This window comes from Hesperophylax consimilis, chromosome 19 (genome assembly GCF_061612785.1).
Source record: "Hesperophylax consimilis isolate HC1 chromosome 19, BYU_Hcon_1.0, whole genome shotgun sequence".
In the NCBI taxonomy this organism is placed as follows: Eukaryota; Metazoa; Arthropoda; class Insecta; order Trichoptera; family Limnephilidae; genus Hesperophylax; species Hesperophylax consimilis.
In genome coordinates this window covers 30,707,738-30,730,810 of record NC_142854.1, presented here as the reverse complement: position 1 = coordinate 30,730,810, position 23,073 = coordinate 30,707,738, and the positions used below count along the sequence as shown (strand labels likewise).

Sequence of the window (23,073 nt, the reverse complement as noted above, 5' to 3'; positions counted from 1 at the left end):
TCTCAGACGGGTTTTCTTTAAAAAAGACGGCAACCTTTGGCAAAATAATCAGTCCTAGTTTTGGGACTTTCACTGCACGAATACAGCTCATGAAAATGAAACACGAGGAAATTTCACAACATAAAGTCGGCATTATTGGTGTGCCATTTGCCAAGGGACAAAAGAAACCGGGAGTCGATTTAGCCCCGAAAGTATTGAGAATTTCTGGTCTGATTAAAGCCCTGAAGGAAATTGGTGAGTTGCAATATGAGTTGATATTTCTATTGCCGAAAGTATAATTTTAATATTAATTTTTTTGGTTTATTATGCCGTGTTTTTGTGACACCTCACAAGACTTGAGTTGCTAGGGTTTGCTCATGAACGACTCATCGCTACTTTAAATATTTTAAAACATCATTTGATAATGTGAGCCTCATTGCTAATCTATCTCCAAAAGTTCTCCGCCGATTGCTTTGAAATTTTAACACAATGTTGCGTTCGAATTCATTTTTATATTATATGGGTGTCTTGTGTGATAAGTAAAAACAGCCCCATCTGTCTGACCTAAAAGCAACATGCGCATGGCGGGGTACCAAACAAATAATAATAACAAATTAAAAATAATACCAAAACTGAAAGAAAAATGTGTAAAAAAATCGTGTACGAAATGCTACATTTTATTAGACTATTTTTTTTTTAGATTTTGGAGTTAGAAAATTGGGTCAAAAACTTCTCTAAATACAGGGTTTTCCAATAAGAGGTGTTATTTTGAATAGCCCGCTATTTCAGTAGATGTTACTTTTGAAGCTGTCATTTTTTGACATTTGACAAGTAGAAACTACGCCATTAATAAAAATGGAACGATACACGCTTCAACAACGCATTGAAATTATTAAAATTCACTTGAGTGAATCAAATGCAAATCATCTTGAGTGATGAGGCCTATTTCCACCTCGGTGGCTTCGTCAACAAGCAAAATTGTCGCATCTGGGGCTCGGAAAACCCAAGAGTTATTGTTGAAAAGCCCCTCTATCCTCAACGTGTGACTGTTTGGTGCGGTTTATGGTCCGGCGGAGTCATTGGACTTTACTTTTTCGAAAATGAGGCTGGAGCAACAGTTACGGTGAATGGATTGCGCTATCGAGAGATGATTAAAGATTTTTATTGCCGGAATTGGATGGTATTGATCTGGACAACGTTTACTTTCAACAAGACGGCGCTACGTGCCACACAAGCAACGAAACCATTGATCTTTTACGATTGAATATCAAAATAACACCTCTTAAAGTCGCTATCCGCGTCTGTCTGTTTGTGCGCTTAGTTCTTCTAAGCTACCCACCGGATTTTGATGAGGTTTTCACTATCATTTAGAGAATTTCTTCAGGAAGGTTTATATTTATGAAACATGCATATTATAATTATAGAAAGTGGATAAAAAACGATGTTTTATAATCAAGTTGTAAAAGAAATATTTTCGGGTGCTTATATTGCTAACGCTGGCTAAACCTTATGAGATATATCAAAATAATGTACTACGGAGTTGTATATCTTAAAAAGGCCTACAGAATAGTCGCAGATGGTATACGTCTATCTCTTAACCCTTTACGGCGCAAGAACTTTTTTTATATTTATTTTATTACCTCCAGGTAAAACAACAACTATACATAGTGGGAAAAATAATTTAAAAAATCCTATGTCAAAACATATATATTTTTTTGAAAAAAAACATTGTGATGCAGAAGTGCATCATGGTGTCAAAACATACCAAAAGTTAGGAAGTATGAAACATTTTAAAACAGTTATTATTTTTGTTGAAACATAAGGCCACACCACATTTTTGACATTCTGTTTGGGCTGTTCCTTTACATCCTGGAAGTTTGCATCTCAGCCTCTTTTTAGTCCATACAGGCCAGTGCCCTACCTGGTCCAATCTGACCTCTTTTGGTGGTATGTACTGGCATGGTCCTTTCTTCTTTTTATCCTGAATCAGTGATTCTACATCACTGGTACGTTTGAGCCGGTTCGTTTTTTTTATATTTTACTAACGTCTCAGCAATTTCTAGCCTAAAATCGGCGGAATTTAGCATCCGATCCTTATTGTTGGTATCAGCATGAATTCTTCTATATAGCAACCATGCATTGCACATCGTCATATCGAGAAAATGATAAAATAGCCGTATGAACCAACGTTTACTGCGAAGTCTAATTTTATAGTGGCCCATTACGGAGTCCATCAAGTCCACACCACCCATGTGACGATTGTATTCTGCTACAATAAAAGGCCGCTCTACCATAATATGTTTCTTTTGCGACTTGTCAAATCTACTAACAGTTGATGTAGGGGTTTTGCCAGCAAAGTTAGAGGTCAGATTTACAACCTTATTGTCCCTCCAGGCTACTAAAGATATGTCAACACCGTTATAGTTTACAACCTGTTCAACTGATGTCCCTCTGGGTTGTTTTTTCAACTGTTTTTCTTCTGGAAGTTTACAGTTAGGTGTGCGATTTCTCCTAACGGTGCCCAGAGCCAATATACCACGGTGCGATAAGAATTCGATCAAGGGTAATGATGTATAGTAGTTGTCAAAAAACAATCGGTAGTTTTGGTTGTCAGGTATGTCTCTGGCAAGTCGGACCACTACGTTAGATGACGCACCTAACTGAGGCTCACCATCTGCGCATATGTTTTCTTGGCCACTGTAGACTTCGAACTTGTAGCCATATCCAGATACACCACAAATCACAAACAGCTTGAAGCCCCATTTGTGAGGTTTATCTGGCAAATATTGCTTTAGGGCACTTCGCGCTTTGGTGGAACACATTTGTTCATCAACAGACAAATGTTGTTCAAAAGGCACTCTAGCAAAATTATGATTTAATTTCTCAATCATAGGTCTGATTTTATACAATCGGTCAGAATTTGGCTGACCATATGGTTTCATTTTGGCGTTATCATTGAAATGTAGCGACTGTCTCAAAAACTCAAACCGTTTTACCGTCATGGTCTCGCGTATGTGGGCGTAACCATATTTCTCTGACCAGTACATTCGCACATTAGGCATATGAATTATGGACATGAAGAATATAATTCCTATGAACTGTCTTATTTCCTGGCTTGTAACATTTATAGGCTTACTGGCATCTTTTTGCACGCTATACAGGTTTGTTTCGTCTCTAATAAGATCGATAAAGTCATCAGTAAATAAATATGAAAATACCTGATAAGGTGTCTGCAGCTCTAATATTTCGTTGGGTAAGATAGAAGATCCCCGAAACTTCATATGGTCTTCGCTAAGCCCTAAGTTTTTATTTTTCCATAAAATATTTGTCTTAGGAGCACGTGAACTTCTTGAAGTAGTAGTTGAACTGGTACTCGGTATTGGAACACCAGGCGGTGTCTCATATTGTGCGACTGTAGTGTTGATATTGTCCTCCAAGTTTGGTGACAAGATGTTGTTGTCCTGTTCTTCGAGATCTGGTATTTCTGGTTCCTCATCCGAATCTTCGCGTAAATTCTGCCCATTCCGTTCCAATATGTACGATGGATCAGCTAAGTCTTCGTCATCTGAGTAGTCTAAGCCATCATCACTATCTTGCCAATGGCCCAGAATGTCTTCTAATTCTTGAGTCGTCAAAGATGGAACTTTGGCACCTAAACGTGGAAGCCTCGAACTCATAATGAGACTGAAAGAAAAAAACATGCTTTCTAGAAACAAACTAATGGATTTTGATCGTTTAGCGCAATGATGCATTACTGCATCATAACAAAAGTGTAGCGTATCGCTGTAAATATAGTAAAATTCATTGAAAGAACATTAAATTGATAAAAAAGAAGGACTTACTCTTACTTCAGCACAATTTCACGGCGATATTTTCAATATCAGTAATAAAAACAAACAATTGAACACGCGTGCGAACTATATGAACCGTTTATGACAAGTTTTTATATTCAAATGACCATAAAATGTAAAGTAGCGCCATCTAGTAAAAATAAAACAAACTAATTCGTAAGAAAGCTTTGCTGTGGATATGCAACGCTGCGCCAAATAGTATTTTTTTGTTTCTTTGAACAATTGAAGGAGTTCGAATGGTATGATGCAGATCTGCAATTCGGCGCCGTAAAGGGTTAAGGATAATCCTCGGCAACGCCGGGTACCGCACGAAATTTTAAACGTTTGTTCTTGTAGTGACCGCGACATCGAGATCGAATTATTTTGTCTAAGTGACGCGCTTCGGAACATTCTCGAACCTTCCTTTCGTAAATCATTTTGTTGTATTTTCTACGTTTATTTATTGTTTTCGGATGTATTATTAAAAACAGCTTCAGCCAAATTTCGTAGTTATTTATTAACCCTAGAAGCCTTATCTACGCCTGCGAGGCGTACACACAATCTTAAATTCTATTTCTCTTTCTAACGGTTGAAGTTAGCGCCTCGTTCTCTTTAACCAACCCAGTGGCCGACAGGAGCTCGCCGATGGTACCTGCATCACTAAGGTAAGTCCTGCCATTTTTGAGTTTTTGAGGTATAGTACGCCTGCGAGACGTATGTTTAGGCTTTGTGTAACTTTTAACTAAGATTATATGTTTTTACTTTCGTTAATTTTTCATCCATTTTATGTTTATTTTGGCATTGTTTCAGATACCAATATGTCATGGTCTAATATATAAAACAGTTACTGTTTAACAGTAACGAAATTTTGAAAATCTTAGACTAAGAAGATAGTCTTTCTCTGAGAGAATCAGCTCCTGAAGACGTGGACAGCCTGTTTGGACGACATTCAAAGCGAAGATGAGAATAACTATGTAACTGAAGAGGCTTTCCCTTTACAAGAATCTGCTCACACTGAAGAAGCCGACTCAAAATTTCAAAAGCTGACCTAGCATCTTATTCTGCTCATGCTTTGCAATCTGCCAACTAATGGCAAAATTATCGTGTTCCTGGAAATACTCTTCGCGGTAAGAATGGACGCGGGGTGTTTGGTCAGCAAATAGGGGTCAATCATCGCACAGAACTTCAGCTATGAATGAAGTCCGCACCTCTCGAGGACCAGCTCAAATTACAAATTAAATCTACTGGGCAATATTCGATCAAATAAGCGGGAAATTCACGAAAAACTGAAGAACTCGAGATCTCGACCTGTTGGCAATTCTACGTTTTGTTTTGATGGCCCTCTAACACTTCTATCGTATAAACCACCTGCAAATATGGTTCACATTTTATCTTGTGATGAAAATGCAATAATTAATAATTCAAGTGGCAAACTAGACATGATTCATTTCTAGAACTAAACAAAAGGAGTAGTAGATAAATTTGGCCAAATGTGCTCCTCAATGTGGTGCAGCCGCAAAACTAATAGATGGTCAATGACTGTATTCTATGGCATCTTGAACATCGCTTTTGTCAATTCTGCTGTAATTTATGGCCACAAAGTGATCAAATAAACCATCAAACAAAAGAGAATTCATTAAACAACTCAGCACAGATTCGGTTAAGCCTTGGATGGAGATGAGACTTGAAACTCCGACTTATATAGACAAAAAGACAAAATATAAGCCAAATTCTCGCAAAACCTACTGATTCAGGTAATAAACTTCAGGGACAAGATCCAAAGCCCAAACAAACATAAATACTGAGCTTTTTGCTGCTAAAAAAATAGAATGTCAAAATTAGCGTGCTGTAAGTGCAAAAAGTCAGTATTTTCTGAGCACAAAGTTGATGTCTATGTAGATTGCTCTAAAAGTAAAGCTAGCAATTAAAAGCATGATTACTTTTAATGTTTGCCCTGTGAATAAGAAATTAATGTTTAAAAAATATAAGTTTATTAAAAAAAAACATATGTTTAAGTTGATTTTTAAGAAGATGATTTTTTTGTTTGAATATAAGCGTAATGATTTGATTCGTTGTATTAAATACCTGTGATAGTAGTTTTCATTGATAAAACTGTGTTTTATTATTAGTTTACATACCAACCTTAACTTACCATCAAATAATATGGCGCAAGTAAGTATATTTTGGCCTACAGGCTGTCATTTACATGTGCACGCCTCTGAGACGTATGTTAAGGCTTTATGTACCTATAAAATAGATTAGGCTTCTAGGGTTAATAAAAAGAATACCGAACATAACTACATTCTTATTAATTTTTAGAGTGGTTTGAATGGTAGTAGTAGTCGGGGACGCCCGAGGAATACACATAATGAGAGACTGAGTCGAATTAAGTTCGATGTAATGTAGCTTTTTAACAGTAACATTGTGGTATACAGTAGTGAACTGTGGAACAAGTGAGAGATGCCCAAGAAAGACAATAGCAATAGTAAATCAATGCGGGGTCCACTAGCTTCTAACAATTATAGAAATAAGTACCTACTTATACAAAAACGTACAAATTATATGAAATTTTGAAAAAAAACTGTTCTTTTTAAGTGTTTTTCCGCATGGGTTTTTGACAACACAAAAGTCAATAATTTTAGGAAAAACAAAGATTAAGGAACTCAAATTTAGCAAAATGTGTAAATACATCACTAACAATTACAAATAGATAACGATTTAACATAAATTTATGATAATTAATTATATATTAGAATAATAAACATATTATTTTTGCTTTTATTTTCATTAGTAGAGATAAGAACCACGCTGAGAAAACAGTCTGAAATATACATCGAACGGTGAAGAGTTATTATCATGATGAAATAACAACATTTTTAAATAATTATTGTGATCTTTGAAATTAATATTTAAGAATAAGTATTTGTCTCAGGCATTTTTAGCGTTAAGTGCGTAGCGATGTTTAGAAAAAGTTTTAGATGTTTTGGTGCAGTGGTTGTGCGAAATGCGCATAGAAAAGCCAGTCATGCAAACAAAACGGTTGGTATTCTCGGAGTGCCATTTGCTAAAGGACAAAATAAGCAAGGAGTTGATTTGGCTCCCGCTTTATTGCGGAGTGCAGGACTGTTGGAAGCTTTGAAGGAAATAGGTAAGTAAGTTGATACATTTTTCATATGAAATAAATAAATAGGTAGACCAATTAAAATAACATTGTTTTTTGAATAACTTAATTAGTAAAACATCAAATTGTAATATTGAATCATTTAAGAAAATATTAGCAATTCTCAAACGAAAATTTGAATCAGAAAAGATACAGTCGCATATAGGAATTGAACCCAGGACCTTAGCCTTACCGGGGCTCTGCTCTACCACTGAGCTAATCCCACCCTATTGAGTTCAGTCATATTTAGATTAAGAAATAACAACATTATCTTCATTATTCTTAATGCATATTTTTATTTGCTGCTATCTTTATGTATAATCGCAATATTCCTCCCGAACTAAATGCAATCTAGATACTGTCTTGGATAATTATTACCATATTTATTTTTAATGTGTGACATCTATTGACTTTTCTGTAAGTCTAGGATTAATATTTTATTTTTGGAGTACAATCTTAAATTGTAATATTTAACCATCGAACTCAAACGAAAATTTGATACATAAAAACAGTTAAATATTACCGAAGGAAATAGGATCGGATTAGCTCAGTGGTAAAGCATAGACCCGGCAATAATTCGCAGATACGACCATATCTTTTTTTTGTTTCAAATCTTTGTTTGAAAATCGCTAATATTGTTTTCAATTATTGAAAATTGTTTTAGTTGTGTTTAGTGATCACATCTGAATAGCCAGGTACTTCCCAACCTTCCTCTTCCCCATCTCCTTCTCTTTCCTACTCCCTTCAGCCTCACAAAACATGCCAATTGAGATTGCAGGCTCGGGACTCTGTTGCAATATTTACATGAAATAATTCTAATAAGGCGATGCCATACGTAGTAATGCAAAATCATGTGTTTTTGGTTTGAAAATTTGGTCGCCTAGAAATGTTTCAGATGCTTGAATTAAATACTGCGAGTAGAATACATCCTTGGCCTTTGAAATAATCGAGTATTTTTTAGATAAGTCTTTTTATAAGCCCAGAAAAAAATAATGTATAAGGCCTATGAAAACTGCTTTAAAGTTCAAAATCTCCTACTTACGAACCCATTTTCGGTTATGATTTTATTGTATAATGTGGCAAATTAAGTTATTTATAAAATGATCTAAAAATATTTATGCCTGAACGTCCACAAAATAAAATAAAAGGCACTTTTTGGTCATGTTTTTTTCTTGCATAAATCAAAACAGGCGGATGGTGTTAAGCGGGAATTTAAACCTTATCGCCATCTACGTAAGGGTTGTTATTGATAGCGGCTCAATTTAAAATATTACACGACGTAGTGCATCGCCTTGTTTTAATTTTCCTTAGAGTATGATGTAAAACCATCCTTTTTCAGGAGTTTTCACAAATCTCTGAACAAATTTTATATTTAATCATTGATAATAATGTTAACAACTAATGGAGAAAAGAAAAATCAGAAAAAGATTTGATTGTGTCTAGGAATTGAACCCACGACCTCAGCGTTGTCGGGACTTATCTCTACCACTGATACTGATACCTGCAAATCTGACCCTATCCCTTTTGGTCATATTTGACTGTATCATACTTAGACTAAGAACTACACAATCTTTATTTTCTTAATCAAATGTATTAGCATAAGTAAATTAAAACAGATGTACAACTAAATTCCACTCTCATTCAAAACTTACAACAATAGTATAACATTTAAATCTCTAATGAAAACCTGGATGCAAAATATAGTGAGATCAGATAATATACTGACATCAATTGTAGACTGAAACCAAAACCACTCAACTGAACAAAAATCACCATGTAATATACAGGGTTTTCCAATAAGAGGTGTTATTTTGATACTCAATCGTAAAAGATCAATGGTTTCGTTGCTTGTGTGGCACGTGGCGCCGTCTTGTTGAAAGTAAACATTGTCCAGATCAATACCATCCAATTCCGGTCATAAAAAATCATTAATCATCTCTCGATAGCGCAATCCATTCACCGTAACTGTTGCTCCAGCCTCATTTTCGAAAAAGTAAGGTCCAATGACTCCGCCGGACCATAAACCGCACCAAACAGTCATACGTTGAAGATAGAGAGGCTTTTCAACAATAACTCTTGGGTTTTCCGATCCCCAGATGCGACAATTTTGCTTGTTGACGAAGCTACTAAAGTGAAAATGGGCCTCATCACTCAAGATGATTTGCATTTGATTCACTCAAGTGAATTTTAATAATTTCAATGCGTTGTTGAAGCATGTATCGTTCCATTTTTATTAATGGCGTAGTTTCTACTTGTCAAATGTCAAAAAATGACAGCTACAAAAGTAACATCTACCGAAATAGCGGGCTATTCAAAATAACACCTCTTATTGGAAAACCTTATATTTATAATTATTTCAGAAAAAACTGTACTTAATATATTTTTAATTAATTCATATTATCCATTCTAATAAATTTTAATAATATGTTAATGAAATCCTCAGCACTGGAGATCCCAGTGAAAATATCATTATCTCTATGTGGTACAAAAAAGGATGATAATAAAATACTTACTTATTATTATTATTATTACTAGCTGTACCCCGCCACGCGTAGCTGTAGCTCAGTCTGTCTGTGCAGATAGTGAAATAATAGCGCTTGTTGCTTTTACGTCCAACAGATGGCGCTGTTTTTTTAACTCCACACAGGAGGACCTGAAGAAAATAATTTCCCTCAGGGCCTATGTCATCTTTGGGGATGCTGTGTGGAGGGTCTTTTTGTGGAGAGGAAGAAGTGAACATGGGTCTTGAAGAGTCCCATGTTGTAGGAGGGAGGAAACACAGAGGCCGGCAGTTCGTTCCACAGCCGAGCTGTTGAACTTAAGAACGAATCGTAGAAGCGACCCGTTCTCATGTGACAAATGTCAACCGTGTACAAATGTTGGGCGCGCGTTTGGCGTGTATCCCGACTACGCACCGGTGCCGAAGGGATCAATGACGCTAGTTCCTCAGAGCATCTTCCATTGTAATACCGATAGAACAAGGACAGCATACCTACCTGACGCCTGTGCTCTAAAGATTGCAGTCCGTTTGTTAAGATTGGGGAATCTATCAAACGGACCGCCCGTTTCTGCACAGAGTCAAGGGTTTTTTTCAGGTATTTAGGGGCTCCGGAACAGAGGTGGCTGCCAAATTCGACAGTAGGGCGCACTTGCGATTTGTACAGGGTCAGCAGTTGTGTACTATTAAAGTATCTGCGGGCCCTGTACAGTACGCCCAGCTTCTGAGAGGCCAACTTTACTCTGGCTTCGATGGAGCCCCCGTACCTGAGCTGGTCACTTATAGTTACACCAAGCATATCAATGGAAGGCCTGTTCGGAAGATTGCTTCCGTTGAAGGAGACTAGATTATCATTTGGATCCCTTTTAGACGTAATCAGACAGGATTGGGTCTTTGAAACATTAAATTCGACGAGATTATTTTTACCCCAGGAGGAAATACTCTCGAGATAACCGTCCATTCTCTGCTTCAAAGCCCTCCCAGTATGCCCAGTTCGACCCTGCACATAACTACTACCTAGTTAATAACATTAAAATTTTGCCGTTTCAGAGGAACTGGACGTCAAGGACTTTGGCGATGTAACCTACACGGTCCCCGATACCCCTGACGTCGACGTGGATAACATGCACAATCTGCAGCAGGTGTCTGCCTGCAACAAGGCACTCTCCGCCAAGGTGGGATCCATCCTCAAAGAGGGACGTATCTGCCTTACCCTGGGAGGTGACCACTCTATCGGAATTGGTGAGATATAATATCATGAAGATATTATTTTTTAATGATAAACTAGTGTTTATAAGACAAGGTTTTATGCATAGCGTAAAGGATAAAACTAAACGGCACACACATCAATGAAGTAAAATATATCAGGGACCTTGGGGTAACACTGGATGTTAAATTAAACTTTATCCAACACACTGATGACATCATTAACAAAGCCAATAAAATGCTGGGATTTATAATTCGAATAGCAAAACCCTTCCACAACATAAACACTCTTTATTCCCTTTACACCTCATATATTCGCCCGCACTGGAACATTGTACACCGATCTGGACTCCTTTATACCAAGCCCATATCGAAAGAAAGAAGAAATAATTTAAAAAAAACTATAATAATTATAAACTAAACTTACACTTCTCAAATTAAACCGAATCCATTAAATTTCATAATTTTAACTCCCTCCAAACACGACGTCTAATTTTTGATCAAATCTTATTATTTAAAATCCTAAATAATGGTCTGGACTCACCAGAACTTACCAATTTAATAAATCTTCATATTCCGTCTAGATCAACCCGACAATCTGATATATTTTATCTACCCTCGTGTAGAACAAACATTCGAAAAAATTCCCCAATTCCTCGTATATGTACACAATATAATACAAAATTTTACAGCATTGACATTTTTGGTAATAACCTAAAGAAATATCGATATGAAGTAATGCGTACGATTGATTATTAATATGAGAGTATGGAATGTATCGGCAGCATCTCCTATCCTCTTCCTATTTTCCTCTTCCTCTCCCCTTCCTTTAACACCAAATTAATTTTAAGAAACTAAAACTTCATTTCTAATGCACTTAAACCTAAGAAACTTCTGTGGCTTGACTTCAATTAACTTGTATATTTATATCTATCACTGCATATTATCAATACAAGTCGCCTGAAATATCAATACAAATTGAAAACATCTCCCGAGTAAAAATAAATGCCGCCAACGGGAATTATTCTGATGTGCGGTCAGGATAGATATGAATATATTATATTATATGTCTCACCGCCATCTAGTGAGAAATTTAGCACGAACAAAACATTTCCTACAAAAATAAAGTTGGTTGTTTACAGGTGGCAAAATATAATAAGCAGTAATTGTTGATTGAGGTACTAGTACATATTGAATTATTTGGCGGGTTGGAAATAAGCCGACGTAACTCAGTGGTTTCAGAGCACCTGACCGGACATCGAACGAATTGGTGTACATTATGAATACCAAAAAATATGCTTTAGATAAATTGAAGGTTTTCCTATCGTTTCGCTTGAGTAGAAAATACAAATGTAAACTATAAAAATATAAATGTGAACTACAAAATTTTTTTTTTCAATTGAAATGTATGAACGCGTAGAGGAAACAACTTTAAAAAAATACAGTATTATAGCTAAGTTTGTGACAGTTTCACTTGATTAACTATTTTGCTTTCTTATAAAATTATTTACAAAATAAATAAAAACCAGTTTTGTGCTTGAAATCGAACGTTTCTAGACTCCGTTTGTCAAGCGATTTTAATGCCTATTACCTACAATAGAAGGTATACCAAGAATATACACATTTTTGGCTTGAAGCTTCCTCTTAATCTATGTTTAATCATATATTTGTGGTACGTTCCAGAGTGCAAGATACACTCAGTATAGCCCTGGTGTAAGACCACCATTCAGAATTGAAATGTTGCTTGAAATGGCTTTAGCCATGTTTGGTAACCCGATCTAAATAGCCAGGTACTCTCCCATCTTTCTCTTCCCCTCCCCACAACCTTCAGCCTCACAATATGCCACAAAATGGGGTCTTCTCGCAAACGTAAACATGACATCTTAACTTTAAAAAAAAAAATGTAATACTTGATTGATAGAGATGTTTGTTTGTTTAATAAATATCTGTTGTCTGTACTATAATTCACTGTGACACTTGTCCTAGTACTGTATATAAATATCTTTTCTCTTGGCACCTTTTAGCCATGGTACCTGATCAAGTTATTTTGTATCTAGGTTCGATCGATGGGCATTACAACTTTGACGAGAATGTGGTAGTGTTGTGGGTGGACGCGCATGCAGACATCAACACCAACAAGACCTCGGGGTCGGGATCCGTGCACGGCATGCCGCTGGCACTGGTCACCAAGGAACTGGCAGCGTACTGGCCGTACCTTCCCGGGATGGACTGGCTGGTGCCGAGGTAAGATATATTCGTTATAAGCCTTAGTCGTAAGTTACTAGAAATAAGCTTTAGATTTAAGTCATTAGTCATTATTAGACATCGGATTATATGCATTTGCATATGCAAATGCATATAACTCTCTAATTACGACGTTAATGCATATTTCAGCCTTTTTTCCCAAATCGTGCATATTTCGTTTAATAGCGGGAGGTATCATCTACGAGCTAGGTGACTCGGACGCTAGGGGCACGAGCGCGGTGGCTGACTGACTGAAACGGATTGTTATGCATAAATCACCTTACAAAAGGTATACCGATTGACAATTCTGAGGCCATTGCAATTCATTCAAGCAAGCTAGCATTTGAAGACGCATCCATTAAACAGAATATCGCCCTCACCTCAACACATTTCCACAAGTTACCAGATAACATAAAAAAATTGGAAACAAAAAACCTTACTCCAATTAAAGCAATAGAAATACTGGAAACAATGATCGAACTCGCCAACGCCCTTCCTAATTCAATATCAGAAAAGATTCGTAAAAAGTTAGACTCTATTTTGTTTAAAAACCCGAGTCTTGAAGATATGAAGAACATTAATGCCTACATCAACGGCACATGTACACATACCCTGCCTAAACAGATATCTCCATTTGTCCAATGACATCAGTTGACGTAGAGAGGTCGTTTTCGGCGTACAAATTAATACTGGGTGACAAACGTCACAAATTTGAATCGAAATTTTGGAAAAATACTTAGTTGTATATTGTCACAAAAACTATGCATAATTTTAAGAATATTTCGCTGTTTTTGTAGGTCTTTAATTAAAATATATAAAAATATAAATTGTTTTTTGATTTTGATTGTGCATATTTTGAACAAATCAAGAGTTTTTAGTGCATATTTCGGCCTTTTTTAGTGCATATTTGCATGCATATTTTGGCACTTTGTTAGTGCATATAATGCGATGTCTAGTCATTATGAATCCTTGTTGTACGCCAGCTGTATTTATAGTTTCATAAATATATTTGTGGGGATCTGGTAGTGAGACAATGAGAGATGATATTGTGTGTTGTGTCACAGCATTTATTTTGAGTCAGTATAATTGCGCAGTTGGAAGACTGGAACCGATGAGGATGACACCAGGTAAAGACGGCGATGACCGAGACGCTGGTCAGTGAGTCGACACCGCGTTGGTGGAGATCGGACTCGTGGATGTATTCAGCACTGGTGAAGACGTGGAGTCTGGGTACTCCAGTGTGAACGAGATAGCCGAAAGTGCAATGGACCTGTCGGCAGATGAGCGGTAGATACAGGACGGCGACGATGCCGAGGCACAGTGGAAGTGGTCGCAGGTCTAGGCGCTTGAGGTCAGCACTGGCCAGGAATGATAGCCGGGGCCAGGGCGCTGAGGTGATCCCAAGGAGTTCATAATTGTAGTCTGTACAGAACCGGATGTAGGTGAGTAGGTCCTGTAGCGGTGTGGTGAAGAAAGAGCGGGAAGTGACGCGGGGGCTTCGGCAAGCGGTCGCAGCGCTCGCGTTGTCACTCGTAAAACTGCTAATCAATGACTGACTAATAATCTCGGCGCGCCTCATTATATAGGAATGCATCGAGAACATTCCAGAACTGTAGGTAGAAACGCCGAATGCTTCGCATTACGTCTAGAGTGTTCCCGCTACAATGCGTTTTGTATTGTCGGGCATTCTAGAATATTCTCGTAGCGTCGCTACATATTTGTAGAGCGCCCTTGAGGTGATTTTTTACAAAAACGTCGCTATGTAAATTAGCCAAATATTATTATTATGAGTTACGTTTATACGGCTTCCACAGCCGTTGTGTCTACACGATGCAAAGAGTCGGCGATGTGTGAATACAGTGCAGTGCAGATACCGAACATGTGATCAGCGAATATCCGCTCCATTCATTCCCTCCAGGGATGAGGTCCACAGGGCCATTCTTGAGGCCCTAGACTGGCCTGTCCTAGACTGGTTTTGACCTCTCACCATACGAAAGAAGAAAAAAAAAAAGTTACATTATGAGGATATAGTGGTCCCAAGAATGTGTCTTGTAAAGTTGTGATGGTTCCCATAGGTTATGATACAAGCATTGTACCATATAACCCACCTTGTTCCTGAATCTCTTTACTTCCCTTGCCTATGTTCAAAAACAGGCAATGAAAAAGATTACAATCTTTAGAACACAGGCGTCAGGTGACAATGCTTTCCTCGTTCTACAAGTGTTTCAATTTAAGATGCTCCAACGAACTAGCGTCATTAATCCCTTCGGCACTGGCGCATTGTCAGGAAACCTGCCCAACATTTGTACATGGTTAACATTTGTCACATGAGAAGGTTTCTACGACTAGTTCTTGAGTTCAACAGCTCTGCTATGGAACAATTTCCCGGCCACTGTGTTTCCTCCCTCTGATATCATGAATCTCTTCAAGACCCATGTTCACTACTTCCTCTTCTCAAAAAAATCTCCACAAAGCATCCCGAAAAGTGACATAGGCCCTGCATCAATTCACAAAGTATTCGTGTGTACTTTCAGTTCCTCGTAATATGACTTGGGTATTGTTTTTTTTTTTTACACATCTTCGGATCTACCGGATCTGCCCTGATGATGGACACTGCAACGCTGTCCGAAACGTCGGCTAAAGAAGGAGTTAGCGCAACACGGCATAACACCCCAAAAACAAACAACAAAAATGACTTGGGTATTTTTTATTATTTGTTTCAGGTTCTCCATAAGGAACTTGGCTTACATTGGCCTGCGCTCGGTGGATAAGTACGAAAGAGTCATAATCGATAAGTTCGGGATCCCTGCTTTCGGAATGGAAGAGATTCAAAGGTATTATTCATTTATTAATAAAACAGAGCCGGTTTACATATTTAGTTCAGGCCATCACCTCATTCCTTTAACAGTAACCTGGTCCCTTTGATAAAGTTAATCAGCGTTGTCATAGGATATTTGACTGTCTCCTGGTTCCACAATGTGTCTTCCTAGGTAGCTGAGCCCTGTTTCCATCAGGGCGAGACATTGGCACCAGAGGTAAGTTGAAATCTTTTAATCCTCTTCACATTTCCTGCATCTATTGGTGTTTTCTACTCGTCAGCTGCATGTGTCTCCTGAGATGGCAGTGTCCCGTTAGTAGTCCTACCAGTTCTCTTAGTGAGTTTCTGTCCATATTGAGTAGTTGCCAGGTCTGTCTAGAGTCTGGTCCGTTCCAAGTATTTTGGATTGTCTAATTTTGGGTGCCCTCTCCCATTCCTTCCAATGCTAGGATTTGATATGCAATTTGGTATGGGAAGCGTCTACTCCTATGACCGGCTCGGATCCTGCTAGTGGTGCTTTCACTCTTTTTCTTCCCTTGCTATTCCATCAGCCCGCTTGATACCTTCTGTGATTCAGAGGTGTTGATTGTCGAGGATTGAAACCGGACGGACACAAGCAAAACACCCGTTCAAAGGAATATTTGCTGCATGACAGTGGGTTGTTCTCCCACTCGTTTGTATTTAAGTCGGCTCGTACGTGGAACATGCTGCGACATCTGTCTTTCTCCCTTCATTCAATCCGGGCCTCTTCAACGAGGCCTGCATGAACCAATCTCATCCTACAACCCCTTCTTTGACCCGCATCTTAACATCGCCCTGCCAGGAGGTCTTGCACTGACAATCGATAAAGCCGTATGTCAATACGATATTGACTAAATCCGTCATCTATGGTCAGTTAGCGGTATTTGCGAGCACGGTCAGAATATGATTCCGATAGCTGGTTGACAAAAGCCGATACTTTTAGCCCGGCCACCAATGTGTTGGATAAGCTGTCAATATGCACAACTTTTTGAATAATGTCGTGCGTTATGCAAAATTATCTGGCTTATTAATGAATGAGAGCGAACCAATGACTCAATAAAACACTATTGCGAACTAACTAAGCTCTAAGAACTGAAAAAAACCGTATACACTATCAATAGACTTAATTAATTCACCTGAGACCCGACCAATTGATTCCGTTCAGCTTCGAGAAAAAAGTTCTTGGTTATGTCTTTTTTTAATGTCAAAAAATATACGCTTACTGCCAATGTATTTAAAGTTAATATTTCAATTCGACATTGTCAATTTACTAGTATTTTTAACTTTTACGCAGCAGTCTTACGTTTAGGAATGCCAATTCATAGAGACATGCGCCATTGTTGTCAGCGTTTGTCAAATTGCATTACCATATAGGTCTGGCTATCAACGGTGCGACCGTGTTTGGGATTTCGGTATTGGGATATCATTACGCCTATCGATACGATATTGTAAGTTATCGATTTCACTCTGCGAGACCCCCGGGAGGTGATATGGTTCCCCTGATTGTACATTGTAACTGGGGCGCGCTTGTGAGAAGTCACAAAAGAAATTTTTCCTGTTGTTTTAAAGTCAAAACCTCACGAATGAGTATGTGTACCAGTTAATTAGTGATTTTAATATATATTATTGTTTCTCAGGATGGGCATTGCTGCCGTAGTAGAGATGGCCCTTCAATACCTAGACCCTCGCGGAGAGAAGTCCATCCATGTCAGTTTTGACATAGATTCTTTAGACAAGTTGGAAGCTCCTAGCACCGGGACCTGCGGTGAGTTGACATCTCCATCTCTCTCAATATAAATACTTTTTATTGGAACACGTTTTCTAGAATAACTTTTAAAGGTTATACCCATTAATGTAGTAGATCGTTGAAGATGAAGATAATACTAATAAAGCTAAACAAAACATGAAACAGAACAAGACACAGAAAAATAAAAATAAACTGTCTCAACTTGGGAGGCAGAATTGGGTACTGCAGCCCCAGGAAACATTCATTGGATAACTAACACTCTCTGTCATAGGTCACCTCAATCGGTTCGCTACATTTGGTAACTTAGCAGGGGTGCCCGGGTTCATGGGGTGAGGATTGTCTAGGAGTTGGCGGCAAATGCGTCTGCCTACCTTCTATGTGGCAAGCCGGATTTGGAGAGACTGGTTGAGGGCGATCTGTTTACTTCTTCAGCAGGATTCTCTCGAACCATCGCCTTGCATCGCAGTGGGAGGGATGAATTCAAACATCAGATTCTTACCCACCCCTCATACCTTTTTCCTTCCCAGATCTTCCTCTCTTTCCTTTCCTTAAAAAAAAACCCTTCACACAGCATCTCCATGGCACGCAAGCTTAGGGTTAGATTTTACACTATGTAGGATAGAAGCCAATCTTTGTCTATAGGTAATCCTATATGAAAACAGCCAAACACAAACATCAAACCAGAAGTAAGGGAAGGAATGACCTTTCCGTTCCAACAAGCAACAGAGCGGCTTATCAAAAAATATTCTCATATCTCGCTCCTCAAATATATAATAAAATCACCTCTCAGCTGAAACTGTGTGAATTGTCATCCTTCGGTCCAAGAGTGACAAAATGGTTGTTGGATCTAGGCAGGACTGATTCCGAAATGATACTAAAAAATATAATTTGAAATCACGAACGTCTCTATGTATCTTTTTTATGCATCTTTTTATGTATCTTCGTTTTAACATACTTATTTTAGCTAGTCTTAAATCCTGTATTCGTCTAGGATAACTTGAAACCTGTAAATTTGACTGTCCTGAAACGGAAATCCTTCCTAGTTGGACAGTCAAAATCATAAAATGTAATCAATATTATAAAAAATAAATAAATAGATAAATCCTTTTTCTTTGTCCATATAATAATTAATATAATGAACAGTGATAAATAAAAACATTGATTTTCAGTGCGTGGAGGACTCACCCTCCGAGAGGGTATCTTCCTAATGGAGCAAGTCTACAACACGGGTCGCCTGGCCGCCATCGACTTGGTGGAAGTCAACCCGCTCATTGGAAACCTGAACGACAGCGAGAAGACCGTGGAGGCGGCCATCGATGTCATCAAGGCGGGCCTCGGCTTCAGCAGGAAGGGTAGAATCGTCAAGGGCGACAATGATATTCCTAAGATTTAGACTATACATAGATCAATACTTACTTCTAACCAAGAAACTGTCGGCAATATTATTAGCTAAATTGTAAGATACTTTCCTGGAAATACATAATAAACAACTTAAACGTACAAGAGAACAAATATATTGAGTAAAATCAAGTACTTAATCTGTGACAGACAATCAAGTAAACGAATGAGGAAAATCAAATACCCTATAATTTTAATAATACCTCCAACTTCTGACATTTCCCGTACATCCTGATGGCAACATGCCACACTAGTGCCTCCTAGCGACGTGAGTTGTGCGCCTTGGTTTTATTTTATACATTTTAATGGATTTATGTGTCTGTAATGAATTCTCTATTTTAAGTTAGTAAATTAGAGAAATCAAAAAAATTGTAACCTTTGTATAAACTCGTTGCTCTTTTGCTCCGACATAAAAAAATATTTATATGTTAACACTGTCTCTGATGGTTTAGAAAAGTAATTAGATTATAATCATTAATTCTATTTATGTATGCTTTTATGACAATTAATTAATATTATATGGTATTTATTATTTATTGTGATTAATTATTTATTATATATATAATTTAATTCCCACCATTATAACCAGGCATAAATATACCACTCTCTAATGTTTATTTATGATTATAACTAACCCATAAATGAACCACTCACTCATAAATAAACCACTCTCTAGATCGATATCTTCGGGCTTTTTGTATGGCGCCATTTTGTCACCCCCTTAACCACAGACGACCACAGATAAAACGGTCGTTTGGTCCAGACAGGTAAATATATGGTGGACCATAAAGAAATCTCAAGGTCATTAAAAAAAGAGCAAACATAGACAAAATACCTGCACCCAGCTAACATCGTTCATTCACTAGCCCAAAAATATTATATAATAAAAAATACTGGAATGCAGGAAAAGGAAAATAAAAAAAAACCCACAGCTATGCAAACATCAAAATATTTTTTATTTTCAAAAAGACAATGGACAGTAATACAAAACAGGGTCAGTACAACCGATGTATTGAGCATTGATTTATCATTGAAGTAGAAGATAATACTAATATATCTAAACAAAACATGAAACAGAACAAGACATAAAAAAATAAAAAGTAACAGTCTCAACTAGGAATCGAACCCAGGATTTCTGTCTTACTGCAACAACTTAATAGGATTTAATTTGACCTTGCACAAAAATACAAGAATATATACACAAAATAGCACTAGAAGTTATTCAAGTTCTCCTGCAAGGGTTTCATATAATTTTCACAGCTTTGTCGTCAGCAAACATCATTGAAAATACTGGTACTTACATGATGTAATTCTGGAGAGGTTTAAATGAACTTGTTTGATGTAATCGTGGCTTTGTTTAGCAATTTTAGTCTCCTAATACGTGGTATAAGATCGCGTCAGAATACGGATAGGTCTGAAAAATTAATCAAATTATTAGCCAATGAAGTACATTCAGGAATCATGAACATTGTATCAAAGAACGAGAGGTTAGTACCTGTATTTAACAACGTGATCGGGTTCTTCTTTCAATTGGTGGAGATAGACCGGATATTTTATGATGATTGGAAGATTAAGCGTTGGCAACGCATTATTTTTTAATCCCAAAAGTATCGTATTTTTGATTTCAATCGCGAAATGGCACACACAAACAAACGTATTTCTTGCTGCTTCTTCCTAGCACTGGATTATCGAATCCATTTGAGCAATCTTTAACACAACACGGCATTAATTTATCACCTTGAAGAATTCTAGCACGCAACATTATTTTTAGATGGGTGAAAGAAAATTCAAAATATTTACGCTAAAACCTTCAACTTACTTCAATCTGCGAAATGACGTCTTGGAAATTACCGTTATTTTTTAATCGGAGCATAACACATGCTTAGCTTCTCTTTCTGTTACACGAGTCGCTACGGTAGAGAGCGAGAGATCAAGATACAATTTTTGCTCTGAGCCAATGAGATCTGAGCTTTCAGCCACAACAGCTTTGTCTATAAGAATTTGGGTTGAGGATAACTCCTCCCATCAGGGTTACAAGGTTATGCGAGAGTTATACGCCCCTGCACTCACTAGATCAATACATAAATAAACCACTCTCTAGATCGATATCTTCGGGCTTTTTGTATGGCGCCATTTTGTCACCCCCTTAACCACAGACGACCACAGATAAAACGGTCGTATGGTCCAGACAGGTAAATATATTGTGGACCATAAATAAATCTCAAGGCCATTAAAAAAAGTGCAAACATAGACAATATGACTGCACCCAGCTAACATCGTTCATTCGCTAGCTCAAAAAAATTATATTTTAAAAATAAAAATATTGGAATGCAGTTAAAGGAAAATAAAAAAAACCCACAGCTATGCACACATAAAAATATTTTTTATTTTCAAAAAGACAATGGACAGTAATACAAAACAGGGTCAGTACAACCGAAGTATTGAGCATTGATTTATCATTGAAGTAGAAGATAATACTAATATATCTAAACAAAACATGAAACAGAACAAGACACAGAAAAATAAAAAGTAACGGTCTCAACTAGGAATCGAACCCAGTCTTACTGCAACAACTTAATAGGATTTTATTTGACCTTGCACAAAAATACAAGAATATATACACAAAATACATATTCAACAAATTTAAGTGTTAATTATTATTGCCACAGCACTAGAAGTTATTTAAATTCTCCTGCAAGGGTTTCATATATATAATTTCCACAGCTTTGTCGTCAGCAAACATCATGGAAAATGCTGGTTAAATCTGAATACTTACATGATGCAATTCTGGAGAGGTTTAAATGACCTTGTTTGATGTAATCGTGGCTTTTTTTAGCAGTTTTAGCATCCTAATACGTGGTATAGTATCGCGTCGGAATACGGATAGGTCTGAAAAGGAAAATTAATTAAATTATTAGCCAATGAAGTACATTCAGGAATTAGGAACATTGTATCAAAGAACGAGAGGTTAGTACCTGTATTTGACAACGGGTTCGGGTCCTTCTTTCAGTTGGTGGAGATAGACAGGATATTATATGATGACTGGAAGATTAAGCGTTGCCAAGCATTCTTTTTTAATCCCAAAAGTACCGTATTTTTGCTTTCAATTGCGAAATGACACACACAAACAAACGTATTTCTTGCTGCTTCTTGCTAGCACTGGATTATCGAATCCGTCTGAGCAACCTTTAACACAACACGGCATTAATTAATCACCTTGAAGAATTCTAGCACGCAACATTATTTTTAGATGGGTTAGACGATTTTCAAAATTCAAAATATTTACGCTAAAACACTTCAACTGACTTCAACTTCCGAAATGGCGTCTTGGAAATTACCGTTAATTTTTATCGCAGCATAACACATGCTTAGCTTCTCTTTCTGTTACACAAGTCGCTATGGTAGAGAGCGAGAGATCAAACTACAATTTTTGCTCTGAGCCAATGAGATCTGAGCTTTCAGCCACGACAGCTTTGTCTATAAGAATTTGGGTTGGGAATAACTCCTCCCATCAGGGTTACAAGGTCAGACGGGAGTTGTACGCCCCAACTAACCTAAGCTAACCTGTCAAAGTTTTTTTGGCAGTAAAACAAGTTGGAGTTTTTATTTTATTTTTTGTAATTGTACATAAGTTCTTAAATACCAAGCTACTTAATTATAAACCACACAATATTTGGTTTTGTTCCAAAACTCTCAGTGGAATTTTTCACAAATCTGGTGAGGGCCACACAAAACTATTATTAATATTATCAAAACAACTAGAAATATCCAGAGCGGTTTTTTACACGATTCATTTCAGGTAAAATTTATATATATTTTAAAACTAGCTGTACCCCACCACGCATTGCTGTTGCTCAGTCTATCTGTGTAGATAGAGAATCAATAGCGCTTATTGATTACAACACGTTTGTCAGATAGCGCTGTTTTTTTTTTTAAAAAGATGTTTGTACCTATCACAAGTGATACCTATAAAATACGCGTATTCGAATGCAACATTGTGTCAAAATTTCAAAGCAATCGGTAAAGAACTTTTGGAGAAATTTTGAAAACATTTACATTTTTATTTATATAGATAAGCACTCATACAATTTGTTCAAAGAAACGTCACTATCTCTTCAAACACATAGGTACTATAATATTGAAAAGATTAGTCAAAGTTGGCCCATGAATAAT

At 37.3% G+C, this 23,073-nt stretch overlaps 1 protein-coding gene across 1 annotated transcript; it reads left to right on the top strand.

Moving 5' to 3' along the window:
* Positions 1 to 6,613: 6,613 nt before the first annotated feature.
* Positions 6,614 to 19,420, top strand: arg (arginase). The gene is made up of 6 exons (XM_089643589.1): positions 6,614 to 6,957; positions 10,517 to 10,708; positions 12,730 to 12,916; positions 15,640 to 15,750; positions 17,393 to 17,520; positions 18,672 to 19,420. Exons 1-6 carry the CDS (start codon positions 6,768 to 6,770, stop codon positions 18,893 to 18,895), a joined length of 1,032 nt encoding a protein of 343 aa, XP_089499715.1. The 5' UTR covers positions 6,614 to 6,767; the 3' UTR covers positions 18,896 to 19,420.
* The last annotated feature ends 3,653 nt before the right edge of the window (positions 19,421 to 23,073 follow it).

Excerpts from the sequence above, each read along its gene's own strand:
- arg (XM_089643589.1), top strand. The coding sequence starts at position 6,768 with ATGTTTAGAAAAAGTTTTAGATGTTTTGGTGCAGTGGTTGTGCGAAAT. Across the intron at positions 6,958-10,516 it reads GGAAGCTTTGAAGGAAATAG|AGGAACTGGACGTCAAGGAC; the intron begins GTAAGTAAGTTG and ends TTGCCGTTTCAG. Across the intron at positions 12,917-15,639 it reads ATGGACTGGCTGGTGCCGAG|GTTCTCCATAAGGAACTTGG; the intron begins GTAAGATATATT and ends TATTTGTTTCAG.